The sequence below is a fragment of the Pseudophryne corroboree genome, chromosome 4 (assembly GCF_028390025.1).
Source record: "Pseudophryne corroboree isolate aPseCor3 chromosome 4, aPseCor3.hap2, whole genome shotgun sequence".
NCBI lineage: Eukaryota > Metazoa > Chordata > Amphibia > Anura > Myobatrachidae > Pseudophryne > Pseudophryne corroboree.
The window spans coordinates 332,704,639-332,725,177 of NC_086447.1; the positions used below are offsets into that span (position 1 = coordinate 332,704,639).

The 20,539-nt window shown below is 43.7% G+C and overlaps 1 protein-coding gene across 2 annotated transcripts in view; it reads right to left on the reverse strand.

Moving 5' to 3' along the window:
- Positions 1-4,974: 4,974 nt before the first annotated feature.
- Positions 4,975-20,539, reverse strand: part of ATP13A3 (ATPase 13A3) — a 326,626-nt gene continuing 311,061 nt past the window's right edge. Inside the window, exons 32-33 of one of the 2 annotated variants that reach the window (XM_063916424.1) lie at positions 12,950-13,039; positions 4,975-12,448 (exon numbers count right to left, since the gene is read on the reverse strand). In XM_063916424.1, coding sequence (XP_063772494.1) covers positions 12,251-12,448; positions 12,950-13,039 — 288 coding nt within the window. In that variant the 3' untranslated portion in view covers positions 4,975-12,250. The remainder of the gene's footprint in view (positions 12,449-12,949; positions 13,040-20,539) is intronic. The other variant, XM_063916425.1, reaches the window with a different exon arrangement.

The following is a 20,539-nucleotide window of genomic DNA, read 5'->3' on the forward strand; positions in this document are numbered from 1 at the left end:
CATAAGAAACGTCCCAAGTGGAAATCTGCAGGCGGATATGCGCGTTCCTCACACCAAGAGACATATCTCCTCCAGATATGATAGTGTTTTGATGTCACAGGTTTCTGGGCCTGAACCATGGTAGCAATAACCTTTGTGGAAAGGCCCTTGTGAGCTAGGATGTTTCGCTCAACCTCCATGCCGTCAAATGAAGTCACCGTAAGTACGGGTAGACGAACGGTCCTTGTTGAAGAAGATCTCTTCTTAGTGGTAGATGCCAAGGGTCTTCGACGGACATGTCCAGAAAATCCGTGTAACACGCCCTCCGAGGCCAATCAGAATTGCCTGTACTACTTGATTTCTGATTCGCTTGAGCACCCTTGGGAGCAACGGAATCGGAGGAAACAGGTAGACCAGCCGGTAGGGCCAAGGCGACGTCAATGCATCCACTGCCCTCACCTGAGGGTTCCTGGTTCGTGAGCAATACCAGTGAAGTTTCTTGTTAAGATGAGAGATAAGATGAGCCATCATATCTATCTACGGGCAGCCCCACCGTTGAATGATCTGTTGGAATACCTGACGGTGGAGTCCCCACTCCACCGGGTGGAGATAAAGACTCCTCAGGAAGTCCGCTTCCCAGTTGTCCAAACTCGGAATGAAAATTGACGACATTGCTGTTGCATTTCTTTCTGCCCAGAGAAGTATCCTTGACACCTTGCATGCAGGCTCTGCTTTTTGTCCCCCCTTGCCGATTGATGTACGTCACTGCTGTGGCGTTGTCCAATTGTACTTGGATCGCGTGATCCTTAAGCAAAGGAGAGGCCTGAAGCAGAGCATTGTAAATCGCCCAAAGTTCCAGAATCGGAAGGCGGGCTTTGTCTACTGACCACCTACCCTGGAACTGCGCCCCTTGGGTGACAGCTCCCCATCTTCGTAGACTCGCATCTGTCGTGAAGAGGGTCCAATCCTGGGTCCCATAACTCCGGCCCTCCAGTAGATTGGAGGTCTGCAGCCATCACAGGAAGAAAATTCTGGCCTGAGGTGACCGTCGAATCATCCGGTGCATCTGTAGATGTGATCCGGGCCACTTGCTCAGGAGATACAACTGAAATGTTCTGGCATGGAACCTCTGGCATGAGGCTTAGAGGCATGAGGCTTAAGAATCTTATGCAAAGATGGATGGACACTCGAGTAGGTCAGCGCACCATGCGGACCATCTCCCGAAGTGTTCTCGCCTTGTCCGCCACAGTATCCAGCAACATACCCAGGAACAGAAGCTGCTGAGTTGGCTCCAGGTGGGACTTCTGTAAGCTGAGGATAGACCCACGGTGTGACAGAAGGTGGATAGTGCGGGCGATATGGAGCAATAAAAGCTCCCTGGATCTTGCTTTGATCAGATCGTCCAGGTAAGGGACAACATTGACCCCCTGGACCCGGCGCTGGAACATAATCTCCGCCATCACCTTTGTGAAAACCCTCGGAGTCGTGGATAGGCCGAAGGGTAGGGCCTGGAACTGGTAGTGATCATCCTGCAGGGCAAACCTCAGGTACGCCTGATGAGGTGGCCAAATCGGGATATGAAGGTAGGCATCCTTGATATCGAAGGAAACCATGAATTCCTGTTCTTCCAGGCCTGAAATCACTGCTCGCAGGGATTCCATTTTGAACTTGAACACCTTTAGATAAGGATTCAAGGACTTCAGATTCAAAATGGGTCTTCACCGAACAATCCGGCTTCGGTACCAAACAGGTTGGAGTAGTAACGTTTTCCTTGTTGAGATAATGGTACTGAAACAATGACGCGTGACTGGACCAACTTTTGCATGGCCTGTCATAACGTAACCTGCGTATCCTCCAAAGCTGGTAAGCTTGATTTGAAAAATCGTTGGGTAGGAGCACCGTCGAACTCCAGCTGATAGCCCTGAGAAATGAGATCCCTGACCCAGGTATCCTGGCAGGAAATCTCACAGACGCAACTGAAGTGACGCAGACGAGCTCCCATCTCGGGGTGGGTGGGCATAGTCGTGCTGAGGCCTTAGTGGAAGAAGAACCGGTGGACTGATCCTGAGAACCAGAGTTTGCAGGCTTTCTTGTCTTACCTCTGGTGCCTCTAGCCGCATTGGAGGCACCTCTGGCCCTAGACTGAAATCTGTTAGACCGAAAGGACTGAATAGACGGCCCCAGGTAGGAGCGTCTCGCCGGCGGGGCCCCAGAGGGGAGAAACGTGAATTTCCCAGCAGGGACTTTGGAAATCCACGTATCCAACTTATCCCCAAAGAGCCATTCCCCAGAAAAGGGGAGGGATTCCACACTGCACTTGGATCCACTGAAGCAACCACAAGACCCTGCGCGCTGACACTGCCATGGCAGAAGTCCTAGCATTAATATTGCCCATCTCCTTGAGCGAATCACACAGGACACGTGCAGTGTCCTGAATGTGCCTTAGGAGGGTCACCGTAATGACCAGAGGCATATCCCTGGAGAGGCCCTCCTGAATTTGAGTAGCCCATGAATGAATGGCATGGGTCATCCAGCAACCCGCTATGACCGGCCTTTGCAATACACCTGCTGCCATGTAAATAGATTTGAGCGTAGCTTCTATTTTTCTGTCCCACAGATCCTTTATGGTAAAGGAGCCCGGGGCAAGCAACACCGCCTTTCTGGTTAGTCGAGAGACTGATACATTCAACCCCCGGGGGTTCTTCCCAGAATTTTCTACCTTCGGGTGCAAATGGGAAGTGCGCAAAAACTGTTTTGACACTTGGAATTTTTGGTCTGGATTTTTCTTTGCCAAAATGAGGGGTTCAATACCCTGAGCAGAATCGGAATCCCCACTAACGGGATCCAAGTCCTCCCCACCCTCCTGTATATCCTCATCAGTATCACAGAGTAGAGCAGGTAAACCACGCATCTGTGGACCTGCATGAGAGGGGGGGCGGGGGGGCTGGGTAACATCTGCGCTAGCAGCTAAGTCTGCAACAGTCTGTTGTAGTAGCTGAGTTTTCTGTACATTAGCAGTGAGCTGGGATGACATATCTGACATCATAGTTTTAAGAGACCCTAGCCAGGAGGGCTCTGGACCCTCTCCTCCAGCCCCTTAACTGATTTGTGAAGATTTGCTGAATTGTTCACAAGAAACAGAATCAGATGATAATGGAGATAATCTAGTGTGACATACACTGCACAGCTTGTGTTTACCCATGTTTCACAGTAAGCACAATAACATACACATACAGTAATACTTTTCAAGCCTACCCTTACTGTATGTGAGAGGAGAGAGAGAGACACACACACACCAGCACACCCCTAGTGAGACTGACCGCTATTTATATCACAGTAACACCAATCGTTTCTGTCCTGTAGAGGACCCAGATAGTGTACAATAGCGGCTCTCCCCCTTTGCTATACTCTGAACCAGTTTTCCAGCGTGGCTTGTAAGGCAGGAAGCGCTGTGTCTGCTGTCTGTGGCTGCATTAAGCAGAGGAAGGCGCCAAAATGCCTCTGGTCCTGCTCTGAGGTAGCTCCACCCCCTGCAATGGCACCGGAGCTACTGTGATTTTTATGAAAAGAAACAAAGTTACCACCTGCGCTCCTTGCTGGTAAACCGGCTGCTGGAACTAGAAGTGACTGCACCAATCACAAGAATACAATACAAATAAAAAAGAAGTTCCTGCGCACTTAAGAAGGTATATGACACTCCTTATTCGGTGTCTTATGGTTATGAAGCCAATCCTTCTAGTTATCAGTGGATGGAATCATATTAGAAATAAATTCTTCCAGACACTTTTCTCAAAGCAGAAATCTCTCAATTATAGAGCATAAATGTCCAAATAAAGTCAATCAGTCAAAAAGTCAAGAATAGGATAAATCTCTTATCTGGTCTCCTCCTGAATACTCCAACCACTGGAAATATCCGATGGTGATAAAACTTGTAATAAGTCATCCCCACCGTTTGCAATTCTCTGTCAAGGTCCTGGTTCCACAGAAACCGATAAACAGTTATCCAGTTATTCCAAATTCCACCAGAATTGCATGGTTGTTTCAATGCATGAAGAATATCTGTAAGTATTCAGTTTCAATCGTCAGGAAGACGTTAGTCCTAGTTGCTGGCCACACATGTAAGTGTTATTACCTGCCCCTCTCTGATTTTTATACTAGCAATGTCTCCTGTTTTGCTTAAAAACATTACACAAGTGCTAGTTCAAGCTATTTTATGCCAGTCTACAGAGGGGGCTTTAGCAGGGCCCCCCCAGGAGGGTCCCGTATGCCGTGCCCGCGTTCAGCCACACTTTGAACCGTAGGACCGTCCTAGCGGGGGCCCCGGTTTGTACTCGTCAGTAATCATCTTCAGACATATGTTAGGGGTCTGCGGGCGCAGTGCCCCGCTGAACAACAACCCCTCAGGACGGTGGTCCTGCAGCGGGGAAGCGGCTCTGCACCTCACAAGGCCGGTGACCACCCCCTAACTCCCACGGTGCAGGTATGCTGTTGCCCAAACAGCATACCGAAATAACAAACGTTTTAAAGAAATTGAAGAAAACTCTCTGGAGCTGCAGAGATGTGCATCCTCTCCCAAGGGCACTTTTTTCTAAATTGCATGTGGGAGGGGGCATAGAGGGGAGAAGCCAGCACACCCAGTGAAGAAATTCAAAGTGCACCGGCTCATTTGGACCACGTCTATACCCCCCCCCCCCCCCCAATCATACTAAGGCTCCCCAATATCTCTTATGGATGCTAGAGAAAGATAGGTAAAGCTTAGCTTGTGAGAGCTCTATAATCAATATGAGTGTTTTGAGTGCCTGGGCAATAATCTACACATAACAGGTAGTGTAAAAATGTATTTTCTGTTATACATACATATATTGGTAAGCTGTGATTAGGCTGTAGATAGAACCTGCAATCATGCATCAAGATCTCAACACTAACAGTTCCATTGGTCTGAAACTTGTGTGTAATGTTATTTTAATGTACTTGAAAAAAAGAACAAAACAAAGATTTAATTTACTTTTGTGTTTTTATTTAAAAGGGCTTTAATCACAAAATTATTTTTACATGACTATGTACATGGTCTATTTACAGTTCTGAAATTATGCATTTTCTTTTACAGTAGGGTACCATAAACAGCAGCACTTTGTTCATTTTGATATGCAGCATCCATTTCTACCCTCTCCCCCCCACCCTCCCCCTAGGATAAAGTAAGTTGAGATGCCAAGCTAAAGGCTGAGCACACTATACAATTATCTGGCAGATTATCTGCCAGATCTGGCTGGTTGAAATGAAAATCTGGTAATGGATGAAAGCAATTGACAATCGACCATTTGCTCCCAAACACTGAAAAACGGACAAAATCTGCCAGATAATTGTATAGTGTATGTCCATCTTTAGTGTGACATTATCAAACATCTTCACACCAATGATAGGATGGATGTGTACAAAAAGCTCTGGAAACTGGAATGTTCAACTAATTGGAAATTGTGGGGGCAAACAGATCTTTCTGCAGGGCTTATTCAGTTTGAGTACAAAAACTAGTGACAAGTACATTACATTACTGGGGGTAGTTTGAAACAAGCCTAATTAAATGTTGTTTTTAAAAAAATACACTTCTTTAACTAATCTTCTGTTTACAGTTACAGGGCCGGAAATACTAAATTACAAGCCTGATACATAAGGTATTAATAACATTCACAAAGAGCTTGAAGAGCTTATCAGAACTGAATACATTGGAGCAAGTTCTGATGATAGCGGAAGATAAACTTCCTGCACACAGCTGACTTCTTGTTAGTAATTCTGTGCGTAGCTTCTTTTAGGCACATATGGCAAATTACACAGAATAGTAGCATAACAAATGTAAATGCCATATTAACTATCTCAAGTTCTGTGAAGGTATTGAAACTTTCACACACATTTTATATACGTATACTGTAAATTATTAGTTATTTTACAGAAATTATTTAATTTCATGCCTTTAAACTTTGTCTGTTGCATTTTAGACCATATGCTGCAGTTCCACCTCTTCTTTTTATATTGTACAGTATAATATGAAAACTATAGAAGTGGTATTAAGACTACAATTGTTACTAATCCATGTATTGGAAACCTGAATCCCTCATTTATTCAAATATTATATGAATATTTGGGTAACTGAACTGTTTTGTTCAAGTCTGAGGAGTGGGAAAGGGTACGGTTACTTGTAACAAAGAAGACATCTCCAGGAGCCAAATAAATTTAGAAGGGCTTTTTACAAATGAAGCTTTAATTCGGTTACAATGTCTGCCATTTTGCTTTTTCATACAAGAAAACCAAACTTGTACAGTCAATTCTATGGCTTGGATAAGACATAGCTATAATTAAATATCGCTTGAACTCTGGTCATCTCTTATTGAGTGCCATTGCAATACAAAGGGCTGGAAATTGGAAGTCTTGGAAGGTTGTCACTTTGGTCTGTGCTTTCTTGGCAATGCATCATAAATAAACCAAGTTACACTAAGTGCAAAGCATCGTCGACATGGCTAAATGGAATCTGTGCTTTCACCAGTGTATCCCACAGTGCAACAGAATGCAGCAGAGGATATGATATTACCATCAACACAGAAAGGATACTGCATGACTTTATCCAAAACATGTACAAAAACATTATTTATACAAGACACATTTACAGATTTGCACAATCTGAAGCACAGATGAGGAAAACAAATAAATAAAATAAATTATTGCAACAATTAAAAAATAAAATACACGTGATAGTTAAAATTGCAAGTTCAACCCCCCCAGGACGGACTAGTAAGGTAAGAGCCAAGCCGCCAAAAGAATATAAAATGTAAAAGCCTTGATTTAGTTTGCTTAATTCAAGATTTAATTGCAGCATTGTTTTATTTGAAAATGAGATACAAATGCGCTAAATCTATCAATATTTTTGGATGGAGAACAAGAACATGGCAGAACCTGCAGCAGTGCAATATATTTACTCCATTAAGGACAGTTGCAGCTTAATTTCATTACTTAGAGGTATGTTATTATTATTTTTTTTACGGAAACCTCATTAGACAGGTTGAAAAATCAAATATGTAACCAGATCTCTTAAAAGGTTAAAGTGGACACATCAAATATATACACTTTGTAACATACATTTTTGTGGGCTGGACCAAATCACTAGGAAGTAGTGGCAGCAGTGAGGTTGTCTCTCTATGCCCCAGTGCTGTCACTAGTTCCTATGGAATGGACTGATTTAGCCAACATATTAATTGGCATCCACTTTAATTGCTCAGATAGCAGAAGAACTCCTGAACTGAACACAGAGCAGCAAATATTATACTTACGTACACAAAGCTTGTACCAGGTATACAGAGTGCTGGAACTTAGGAAGTTAAAAACTAAGGGGTATCCAATTAGACCTGAAAAACCGGGGAGGGGAGGGGGGGATTTCATCAATTTTTGTCAGGCTACTTAATTAGCCCGTTTTATCTGTCCGAAAAATGAGGACCACGAAGCGTCACAGACCTTTGGTGTTTTCACAGCGATAGGAAATAAAAAGTCTGCTTATCGCGGATTTGATACCGGCATTGGGGCTAATTGGATAGCACTGGGGGAGGTAAGCCATGGTAAATTACCGTGGTTAATTGGATACTGCCCAAAACATTAACTTATTTTTGAGTGACCTAGAGACATCAATTTACTTAGTTTATTTCCTGATTTAAAATGTTTTCTCCAACAAGCCAACATGTATGTTGGTACAATGCTTGCAATGGCAACATCTCAGCAATGGAAACCTGCATTTGTGTTCCTTCAGTAGGTCAGCGACAAACTAGTAGATTTATACTGCAAAATGTAGTATCTGGCACACACAAATAATGTACTTTCCTTTATTGGATGAAAATGCAGGCACTGATGCGGTAACCTTTCAACAACCAAAGGGATGGTAGCATTATGTGCTCCCCTATGGCAAAGGAAGAGTAGTGATTACAGAGCATTTGCAGCATTGATGTGTAAACGAATACACACGTCGTATCAGTTCTGCTGGGCTCTTAAGCAATCTCTACAGTAAAAGGAAAAAATAAAAACCCTGAGGGATTGCTTATATTTATTTTTTAGATAATATAAGAAAAAATATTTTCAATTTGAATATATTAAACTTTTTTTTGTTGCAAAAGCTAGATTTCTTTTTATACATTTGTGCGCTTATTTCTAACCAGCAAGATATACATACTAAGTTCAACAATAGACATAGAAAAACGTGGGCAATATAGTTTAGCTGGTTAGCTGTTGTACTGATCCCCTTAGAGATCACAACTTGCAAGAGAACTATGCTTTCATCAGGCAAGTTCACTGGTCTAGAACCTTTGTGTGCTCCTTTGCTGTTGGAGAAGCCTGCAACAACATGAAAGGGTAAAAAGGCCACTATTTAAAGCCCTTATAAATAAAGAAAAATCAGCTGCCTTTTCTTTTTTTTTTTTTTTTAGCAAAAAACAAAAATTAATAATCTTAAACGAAATCCTTTGTGGTGAAGTGATCCCCCAAAAATACACTCATTTAATTATCAATGGAAACCTCCAGGCACATAAAAGGTTAAGTGAGGATCATAAAACCGGAAGAGGAATCAAGGTTTCAGTGAGGTAATCCTCATAAATAACTCATAAGTAATTCACAGCTAGGCAGTGTAATGAAGAGTTGGCAACACCTCCTGTAAACATAGACTGGCAACCTCTGACCTCCCAGCCACTACAGAACTACATTTCCTCTTGCAGGCTATTCATCATAGGAGGTGGGGGTTACAGAACCCACCTATCAATGTCCAACATTAATTATTTCCACATACACTTGAAGGTGAGTTTACTGTATAATGGAACGTTTATGCAACCAATACAGAGAGAGGGATAATTTAGAAATTAGGAAGATAAATAATCAGTGATATTAATTAGTGCAAATGTGACTTATTCACTTAATATACATCACAAAACATTTTAACTGAATAACTTACTTTTGTTTTTCTAGTGTGTATAACCACACAAACTTAAACCAGTCTAAAAATGTACATATTTACAAGTAATAATATTTCCACTACATACATAATATTTTGTAGATGTACATTTTTGATATTTGTCACATCTTCTCAGTGTCTATAATATGTCACATTATATAATACTTCCTTATGGGGTTTCTACTTTTTGTCCTATGTAAGGTTACCATACTGAACATACAGACTAAATCGTCTCAATTACAATTCACAAGGGGCTGTCATGGTAATGAGGTCATTAGCATCTACGCATTTAAAACAAACATTTAACAGGTGCCTGATTTGCACTAAAAGTCACACATTAACAACTGTTTACTGCCATTCCAAGATAAATAAATTTAAAAACAAGGAAGACGGTGCAGTGGCAGCTGTACTAAAGGGACCACCAGATGTGACAAATTCCACAGAGCAAATCGCTGTAAATAAATGTGGAGTACATATACTAAATAAAACAACCACTCCCCATTTCCACAATCTATGTGGCTTGATCATCTCCGTAAACAAAAATATACTAAGATATATATATAAAAAAAAAGCAAACAAGGTTTTACCATAATTGTATTGTGTTGTGTTTTAATATAAGATTAAGAGAATATTTATTTTCATTAAATTCCACAAATCAACAGTGATAATGACCAATCATTCTTTTGAACTACAGATGAAGCCACGATAATCGTGGCTCCGTCTGACTCTGTGCGCCCCCCACGTGACTAGGCGGACGGATCGCATAGTCACGCCGGGAGCGCTCGTGTGCGATGGAGCCGCACTAGATGAGATGAATTTTGTAGACTCCCCCCTCTCCCTTTCCTCTGCATAAAATATTGTAAGTGTTAGTAACAGTTTGCAACCTGTTGCTCTCCAGCTGTTGTGGAATTATAAGTCTCAGTATGTTTTACTAGATTGTGGCTGACAGAGAAAGCGGATATTTGTAGTTCCACAAAAGCAACAGGGCTACATGCTGACAACCATTGGGTGTTGGGGAGGAGCTGCCAGCTGGAGGGGGAGCACATGAGAAAGTATAAAATAGGAATTTGTGGACCAGTAGGTAGTCTTTTTATGTGTTATACATATAGAAAGTATACGTTATTGGTAGAATAATACTGTAAAACAATTAATTTCATGCTGTCTATGGTTGCTTAGGTTAAAATATCTGAATGTGAGTATCTAGCACCTGTTAAAAACAATGTTTCACTTTAAAAATCATAGGATGGAATTCAGTTGTGGATGTAGGGAGCAAACTGCCAAAGCGTTCAAACGCCGGCAACGGCAGCCCGACTCGCACCCTTCACCCAGCCGATTCGCACCCCTCTCCACTTAAAAGTCTTTGCTACCCTATGGTTAGCAAATATTTTTCAGCAAAATCCTGCCGCTGCAAAGTGCATCAGGAGTCACGCTAATTTGGCCGGGCGAAGCCATCCAATTAAATTCCCTCCATAGTCTTCAGGTTACAATAATCAAACTGCTGCAAGAATAGCACCTTCACAAAAGGTACAAATACTTGAGTCCACTAATGAACATGGTTTAAAGATGTATATATGCCTGCATAAAATGTGTAAGTATAAATATGCTAAACAATCTCAGTCTGCGATAGCTGTGGATCTTCAGTAACACTGCTCTAGCAGCCACGGATTACACCACATTTAACTCTTTAGTGCCTGGAGGGTGCGCACAGATCCTTTTCCTGGACAGTATAGAACTGAACGCAGCAATATTCACAGCTCTAAGGTCTGAAATGCATAGATCTAGCAAAACAGAGATATTAAAAATTCCAGGTAACATTATACAAGTACATTTACATAAGAATCATTTAATTTCAGAATAATTTACTAATACTTCAAAGAATTCAGAAATGTTTTTGAGTGCACGCACTGGATGGTGTTTGGAAAATAAATAAAATGTAAATAATTCATATTACACAATAATGAGCAAATAATCAGAATGACCTTGTCTCTATATGGGCTGATAAATAAAGTATTTATCCTGTATTTTTGGGGCATATAACTACTGAGTGCAATTATATTAGATGTTACAATATTAGGGTTAATATTTTAACAGCACAAGCTAAGAATGTTTCCATGGTAAGCAATGGGGAAAATCCTGTTTTTCATAAAACTTTAAGTGAATAATTAAAATGCGCATAAACACATCACGCAAAATAATGTGTATAGACTATTCCAGTCAAACTATGCACAAAGAAATGTATACAAAATTAATAGAGGAGAGTCTAATATGCAGCTGGTACTGTAAAAGTGAGCATCTCATCTATCACTGAAGAGTAACCGTACTGCAGACAGGAGACCTCTTGGTATCCCGAGAGTCACTAAGCAAAAACAATAACACAAAACCAAACCCCCAAAAACCAACATGCCCAGCATGGACAGTTGAGCCGCTCAAAGCTCTGATATGTGATTGTATAGCCCTACTCTCAAAAACATCCCACTGAAACTAAATAAAGGCCGTCAACACAGGCCAGAGGGAAAATTAAAAAAGCGTGATTCTTTGGTAGTGATGTAAAGGTGATCAAATTCATGTAGCTAGAATCTAAAAATAAATAAGTGTATGGAAAGTAAGACAGGAAAGAAGGCACATATTAAAAGGAGAATTCAAGGGCGAGGAAACCACATAGGCAAATCCCTATTCCTCCAATGAGTACAAACATGAAGACCACTGCAACGGACAAGGATTGGGTCTGGCGTATGCTTGTAGGGAGTGGGGCTAAAACACAATGAGGTAATCCTTATTTGCTAACGTGGTTTCCAGAGACTTCAACTCCCTTCTAATGACAATCAATATATATATATATATATATATATATATATATATATATGTTTTTGGATCACAAGGTAAAACACTAAATCTGAATTCATTGCCGTGACACAGTGTGCAAAATAAGACACAATGGTTCCCAATTCCATCATTAGGAAGAAAAATCTAAATCATAAAATTGGGAAAATCTTGCTGTATGGGTGAAAACTAGGGTGTAAACTCCCTCCACCATCAAGACATTGGGTGCTGCAGAGATGTCCAAATTATTTGCATTTCTGAAGCCTTTGGGGTAAAAAGTTTTTTTTTTAAAAGGGATCCATTCAGACATTACATGTACACTTGAATTAGCAATGCTGGCAGCCATACCCAACTCCTGCTTGGAGACACTATGAGAGCTCTACGGATGGGCTCTGCAGTGAACTGATCCACAATGCAGTGCAGACCCCACTTGTAGGACAAACAAGTGAACCATAGAAAAGCCAGCGACAGTTACTGCTACGTAATGGTGACAATTTGGTAACTGCCATTCTCTTGGTTAGGAGCTTTAGCTTCAGTAGTTGTTCTTGGCTTGGGTGGCCAGTCTGGGTCTACTAACAGCTCCTGTGCTAAGTGCATGTATTTGGCTTTAGGCATCTTCTTTTTGCAACAGCACAAAAAGGACAAGAACCTCCCTCCCCAGCGATCAACCGCCTCCTATAAAAAAAAAATACAGTTTCAGTTAAGCGCTACTTACAATCATTCCTCATTTTCTAGTCAGACATGTGCTACGAGTCATATGGTAAAAGTGAAGGCACTTTGATTTACAAAAACAGTCCAAATTCTAACAGGTAATTCTTCCTATGCATTATAACAAGTGCTAGATGACAATGTCACCACTGTGACACTGCTTAGTTCTGTTAGATAACATCTTACATGGGTCACCTTTCTCTATGATCCTGAATCAGCTTTCTTGCAAGTGCTAACATTAGCAGTACAAGTTACCCACACACCAATGACATCTTGCAGGAAGCCACACCATGCACGTAAACACATCCAGCAATCTATTTCAGCAGCCAGCGGTTAATGCACAGATGTAGCGAGAAGATAAACACACAGAGATAACAAGCCACATGACACTACTTAGCAGCTATTGGAAGAGATAAGGGTGCGGCAGGGTTCTAGCTGCTCCATGCATATGAACAGTGAAGTTCCAACCTGTGGGGGGTGGGTGACCATGAGCTGGGACTCTCCCTGCTTGTCTCGGTTGAACACAAGCTTCCAGAGTATGATATCAAGGACGACAGTCTGAAAAATTGTGGGTAGGTGGGGAAGAATTAAAAGGACCAGTTCATTAGAAACATGCAAATTATGTTAAATCTTTAACACAGGTCAATAAAGGTCATAAGAACACAATCACAGTGCTCCTTGTCTGGTAGACATATGTTTACTAGTGATTTGAAATGTGCTTCAGTACATATTACACATATGCAGCATTGTAGATCAGTGACCTATTGAAGCTCTTTCCAAATGGATTGGTGTGACAATGCTACTCATCATACCAGAAATGTACAGTTTAGAATTCATCCTTACAATACAGCATAGAAATCCATTTGCTGTTCAATTAATACAGTGAAAGATGCTTCAATAAGGTCACTTTACTCAATTCAGATTTGCAAATTTTTAAAATAATCATTATACACTCACTTAAAGTTACTTGATTTGGAATTTAAAAAAAATGGTGCCAATTTATCTTTAAAAGTCCATTGATACGCATAATTGAACGTTTCAAATTTTTGTTTGAATTACACATTGATTAGGGATTACATCCGTGTTCCAGAGAGTAAATGTGTAACACTGTGTATGTTCTAGATCGTATCGTCCTTGGGGTTTATGGAGTGGCTTTGCCTCTGCCAGTCTGGAGGCTGCTGGTCCCCATTTATTTATTGTGTTGTAGAACTTCTGTGCTTGTTTTTTATGTTGTGGACCATTTCACACATTGTTGTTAACGTGTAAAATCTGCGTATCCCTGCCCCTTTGTTCTTTTTACTCCCTTTCAATCATTTTTCAGTAAGACGTTGGATTTAGGGTGTACAATGTGTACTGAACCATATCAACCAATCAGCTTTTATCTGTCTAATATATCTAGTGACAAGTGTCTTACTGTTTTCTAAGACCAAATTTTGTACTTCAACGTGATGTTAGTACATGAGCCCTAAGTATGTTTAAAATGTTAATATAAAAACATGAACACAATCTAATTGGTGAAAAAAATAAGATTTTAAACCTACCGGTAAATCTTTTTCTCGTAGTCCGTAGAGGATGCTGGGACTCCGTAAGGACCATGGGGATAGACGGGCTCCGCAGGAGACATGGGCACTTTAAGAAAGACTTTGACTCTGGGTGTGCACTGGCTCCTCCCTCTATGCCCCTCCTCCAGAACTCAGTTAGAGAAACTGTGCCCAGAGGAGACGGACAGTACAAGGAAAGGATTTTTGTAATCCAAGGGCAAGATTCATACCAGCCACACCAATCACACCGTATAACGTGTGATATACTACCCAGTTAACAGCATGAAAAAACAACATAGCATCAGTCCAAGACCGATGAAACTATAACATAACCCTTAAGTAAGCAATAACTATATACAAGTCTTGCAGAAGAAGTCCGCACTTGGGACGGGCGCCCAGCATCCTCTACGGACTACGAGAAAAAGATTTACTGGTAGGTTTAAAATCTTATTTTCTCTAACGTCCTAGAGGATGCTGGGACTCCGTAAGGACCATGGGGATTATACCAAAGCTCCCAAACGGGCGGGAGAGTGCGGATGACTCTGCAGCACCGATTGAGCAAACAGGAGGTCCTCCTCAGCCAGGGTATCAAACTTATAAAACTTTGCAAAGGTGTTTGACCCCGACCAAGTAGCAGCCCGACACAGCTGTAGTGCCGAGACCCCTCGGGCAGCCGCCCAAGACGAGCCCACCTTCCTAATGGAATGGGCCTTAACCGATTTTGGCAACTGCAATCCTGCCGTAGAATGCGCCTGCTGGATCGTGTTACAGATCCAGCGAGCAATAGTCTGCTTTGAACCAGGGCCGCCAACTTTGTTGGCTGCATACAGGACAAACAGTGCTTCTGTTTTTCTGATCCTAGCCGTTCTGGCCACGTAAATTTTCAAAGCCCTGACCACATCAAGGGACTCGGAATCCTCCAAGTCACGAGTAGCCACAGGCACGACAATAGGTTGGTTCATATGAAAGGATGAGACCACCTTAGGTAGGAATTGAGGACGGGTCCGCAACTCCGCTCTAACCATATGGAAAACCAGATAGGGGCTTTTATGTGATAAAGCCGCCAATTCCGAAACTCGCCTAGCCGAAGCCAAGGCCAACAACATGACTACCTTCCAAGTGAGATATTTCAACTCCACTGTTTTCAGTGGTTCACACCAAGGAGACTTAAGGAAACTTAACACCACGTTAAGGTCCCAAGGCGCCACCGGAGGTACAAAAGGAGGTTGAATATGCAGTACTCCCTTCACAAAAGTCTGTACTTCAGGTAAAGAGGCCAATTCCTTTTGAAAGAAAATGGATAAGGCCGAAATTTGAACTTTAATGGAGCCTAATTTTAGGTCCAAATTCACTCCAGTTTGTAGGAAGTGAAGAAAACGGCCTAGATGGAATTCCTCCGTAGGAGCATTCCTGGCCTCACACCAAGAAACATATTTTCGCCATATTCGGTGATAATGTTTAGACGTCACTGCCTTCCTAGCCTTTATTAGCGTAGGAATGACCTCATCCGGAATACCCTTTTCCGCTAGGATCCGGCGTTCAACCGCCATGCCGTCAAACGCAGCCGCGGTAAGTCTTGGAACAGACAGGGACCTTGTTGTCAGAGGCCATGGATCTTCTGTGAGCATTTCTTGCAAATCCGGATACCAGGTCCTTCGTGGCCAATCTGGAACAATGAGAATTGTTCTCACTCCTCTTTTTCTTATTATCCTCAACACCTTGGGTATGAGAGGAAGAGGAGGAAACACATACACCGACTGGAACACCCACGGTGTCACTAGGGCGTCCACAGCTACCACCTGAGGGTCTCTTGACCTGGCGCAATACCTTTGTAGCTTTTTGTTGAGACGGGATGCCATCATGTCTATTTGGGGTAGTCCCCACCGACTTGCAATCTGCGCGAAGACTTCCTGATGAAGTCCCCACTCTCCTGGATGCAGATCGAGTCTGCTGAGGAAGTCTGCTTCCCAGTTGTCCACTCCCGGAATGAACACTGCTGACAGAGCGCTTACATGATTCTCCGCCCAGCGAAGAATTCTGGTGGCTTCCGCCATTGCCACTCTGCTCCTTGTGCCGCCTTGGCAGTTTACATGAGCTACTGCGGTGATGTTGTCTGACTGGATCAGAACTGGTCGATTGCGAATTAAGATCTCCGCTTGACGTAGGGCGTTGTATATGGCCCTTAGTTCTAGAATGTTGATGTGAAGACAAGTCTCTTGACTTGACCAAAGTCCTTGGAAATTTCTTCCCTGTGTGACTGCTCCCCAACCTCAGAGGCTCGCGTCCGTGGTCACCAGGATCCAGTCCTGAATGCCGAACCTGCGGCCCTCTAGAAGGTGAGCACTGTTTAGCCACCACAGGAGAGATACTCTGGCCCTGGGGGACAGGTTGATCCGCTGATGCAGGTGCAGATGCGACCCGGACCATTTGTCCAATAGGTCCCTTTGGAAGGTCCTTGCATGGAATCTGCCGTATGGAATGGCTTCGTATGTTGCCACCATCTTTCCCAGAACTTGAGTGCACTGATGTACTGACACTTGTTTTGGTTTCAACAGGTTCATGACTAGAGTCATGAGTTCCTGCGCTTTTTCCGTCGGAAGAAAAACCCTCTTCTGGTTTGTGTCCAGAATCATGCCCAAGAAGGGCAGACGAGTTGTAGGATTCAGCTGCGACTTTGGAATATTGAGAATCCAGCCGTGTCGCTGTAACACATTCAGTGAAAGTGATACGCTGTTCAGCAACTTCTCCCGTGATCTCGCTTTTATGAGGAGATCGTCCAAGTACGGGATAATTGGGACACCCTGCTTGCGTAGGAGCACCATCATTTCCGCCATTACCTTGGTGACAATTCTCGGGGCCGTGGAAAGCCCAAACGGCAACGTCTGAAATTGGTAATGACAATCCTGTACCGCAAATCTCAGGTACGCCTGATGAGGAGGATATATGGGAACATGCAGGTATGCATCCTTTATATCCAGAGATACCAAAAAATCTCCCCCTTCTAGGCTGGCGATGACCGCCCTGAGCGATTCCATCTTGAACTTGAACCGTTTTAAGTAAAGGTTCAGGGATTTTACATTTAAAATGGGTCTGACCGAACCGTCTGGTTTTGGGACCACAAACAGAGTTGAGTAGTACCCCTGCCCTCTTTGAAGCAGGGGAACCTCTGCCACCACTTGTTGAAGACACAATTTGTGAATCGCATGTAACACTATCTCCCTTTCCAGGGGGTGTTTCGGTAGGGCCGATATGAAAAACCGGCGAGGAGGCACCTCTTCGAATTCCAGCTTGTAACCCTGGGAAACAATTTCTATTGCCCATGGATCCACTTGTGAGTGGACCCAGACGTGGCTGAACAGTCGAAGACGTGCCCCCACAGGAGCGGACTCTCTCAGGGGAGCCCCAGCGTCATGCGGTGGATTTTGCAGAGGCCGGGGAGGACTTCTGTTCCTGGGAACTAGCTGTGTTGTGCAGCTTTTTCCCTCTGCCCTTAACTCTGGCAAGAAAGGACGATCCACGTGCTCTCTTGCTTTTATTGGAACGAAAGGACTGCATTTGATAATGAGGCGCTTTCTTAGATTGTGAGGGAATATATGGCAAAAAAAATAAGAATTTACTTACCGATAATTCTATTTCTCGGAGTCCGTAGTGGATGCTGGGGTTCCTGAAAGGACCATGGGGAATAGCGGCTCCGCAGGAGACAGGGCACAAAAAGTAAAGCTTTAGGATCAGGTGGTGTGCACTGGCTCCTCCCCCTATGACCCTCCTCCAAGCCTCAGTTAGGATACTGTGCCCGGACGAGCGTACACAATAAGGAAGGATTTATGAATCCCGGGTAAGACTCATACCAGCCACACCAATCACACTGTACAACCTGTGATCTGAACCCAGTTAACAGTATGATAACAGCGGAGCCTCTGAAAGATGGCTCACAACAATAATAACCCGATTTTTGTAACTATGTACAAGTATTGCAGATAATCCGCACTTGGGATGGGCGCCCAGCATCCACTACGGACTCCGAGAAATAGAATTATCGGTAAGTAAATTCTTATTTTCTCTATCGTCCTAGTGGATGCTGGGGTTCCTGAAAGGACCATGGGGATTATACCAAAGCTCCCAAACGGGCGGGAGAGTGCGGATGACTCTGCAGCACCGAATGAGAGAACTCCAGGTCCTCCTTAGCCAGGTTATCAAATTTGTAGGATTTTACAAACGTGTTTGCCCCTGACTAAATAGCCGCTCGGCAAAGTTGTAAAGCCGAGACCCCTCGGGCAGCCGCCCAAGATGAGCCCACCTTCCTTGTGGAATGGGCATTTACATATTTTGGCTGTGGCAGGCCTGCCACAGAATGTGCAAGCTGAATTGTATTACACATCCAACTAGCAAAAGTCTGCTTAGAAGCAAGAGCACCCAGTTTGTTGGGTGCATACAGGATAACAGCAAGTCAGTTTTCCTGACTCCAGCCGTCCTGGAACCTATATTTTCAGGGCCCTGACCACATCTAGCAACTTGGAGTCCTCCAAGTCCCTAGTAGGCGCAAGACACCACAATAAGCTGGTTCAGGTGAAACACTGACACCACCTTAGGGAGAGAACTGGGGACGAGTCCGCAGCTCTGCCCAGTCCGAATGGACAAACAGATATGGGCTTTTTTGAGAAAAAAACCACCAATTTGACACTCGCCTGGTCCAGGCCAGGTCCAAGAGCATGTTCACTTTTCATGTGAGATGCTTCAAATCCACAGATTTGACTGGTTTTAAACCAATGTGTTTTGAGGAATCCCAGAACTACGTTGAGATCCCACAGTGCCACTGGAGGCACAAAAGGGGGTTGTATATGCAATACTCCCTTGACAAACTTCTGGACTTCAGGAACTGAAGCCAATTCTTTCTGGAAGAAAAATCGACAGGGCCGAAATTTGAACCTTAATGGACCCCAATTTGAGGCCCATAGACACTCCTGTTTGCAGGAAATGCAGGAATCGACCGAGTTGAAATTTCTTCGTGGGGCCTTCCTGGCCTCACACCACGCAACATATTTTCGCCACATGTGGTGATAATGTTGTGCGGTCACCTCCTTTCTGGCTTTGACCAGGGTAGGAATGACCTCTTCCTGAATGCCTTTTCCCTTAGGATCCGGCGTTCCACCACCATGCCGTCAAACGCAGCTGCGGTAAGTCTTGGAACAGACATGGTACTTGCTGAAACAAGTCCCTTCTTAGCGGCAGAGGCCATAAGTCCTCTGTGAGCATCTCTTGAAGTTCCGGGTACCAAGTCCTTCTTGGCCAATCCGGAGCCATGAGTATAGTTCTTACTCCTCTACGTCTTATAATTCTCAGTACCTTAGGTATGAAAAGCAGAGGATGGAACACATACACCGACTGGTACACCCACGGTGTTACCAGAACGTCCACAGCTATTGCCTGAGGGTCTCTTAACCTGGCGCAATACCTGTCCCGTTTTTTGTTCAGACGGGACGCCATCATGTCCACCTTTGGTAATTCCCAACGGTTTACAATCATGTGGAAAACTTCCCCATGAAGTTCCCACTCTGCCGGGTGGAGGTCGTGCCTACTGAGGAAGTCTGCTTCCCAGTTTCCATTCCCGGAATGAAACACTGCTGACAGTGCTATCACATGATTTTCCGCCCAGCGAAAAGTCCTTGCAGTTTTTGCCACTGCCCTCCTGCTTCTTGTGCCGCCCTGTCTATTTACGTGGGCGACTGCCGTGATGTTTTATCCCACTGGATCAATACCGGCTGACCTTGAAGCAGAGGTCTTGCTAAGCTTAGAGCATTATAAATTTACCCTTAGCTATATTTATGTGGAGAAAAGTCTCCAGACTTGATCACACTCCCTGGAAATTTTTTCCTTGTGTGACTGCTCCCCAGCCTCTCGGGCTGGCCTCCGTGGTCACCAACATCCAAAACTGAATGCCGAATCTGCGGCCCTCTAGAAGATGAGCACTCTGTAACCACCACAGGAGAGACACCCTTGTCCTTGGATATAGGGTTATCCGCTGATGCATCTGAAGATGCGATCCGGACCATTTGTCCAGCAGATCCCACTGAAAAGTTCTTGCATGAAATCTGCCGACTGGAATTGCTTCGAAGGAAGTCACCATTTTTTTACCATGGCCCTTGTGCAATGATGCACTGATTTTAGGAGGTTCCTGACTAGCTCGTATAACTCCCTGGCTTTCTCTTCCGGGAGAAACACCTTTTTCTGGACTGTGTCCAGAATCATCCCTAAGCACAGGAGACTTGTTGTCGGGATCAGCTGCGATTTTGGAATATTTAGAATCCACCCCTGCTGTTGTAACAGTATCCGAGATAGTGCTACTCCGACCTCCAACTGTTCCCTGGACTTTGCCCTTATCAGGAGATCGTCCAAGTAAGGGATAATTAAGACGCCTTTTCTTCGAAGAAGAACCATCATTTCGGCCATTACCTTGGTAAAGACCCGGGGTGCCGTGGACAATCCAAACGGCAGCGTCTGAAACTGATAGTGACAGTTC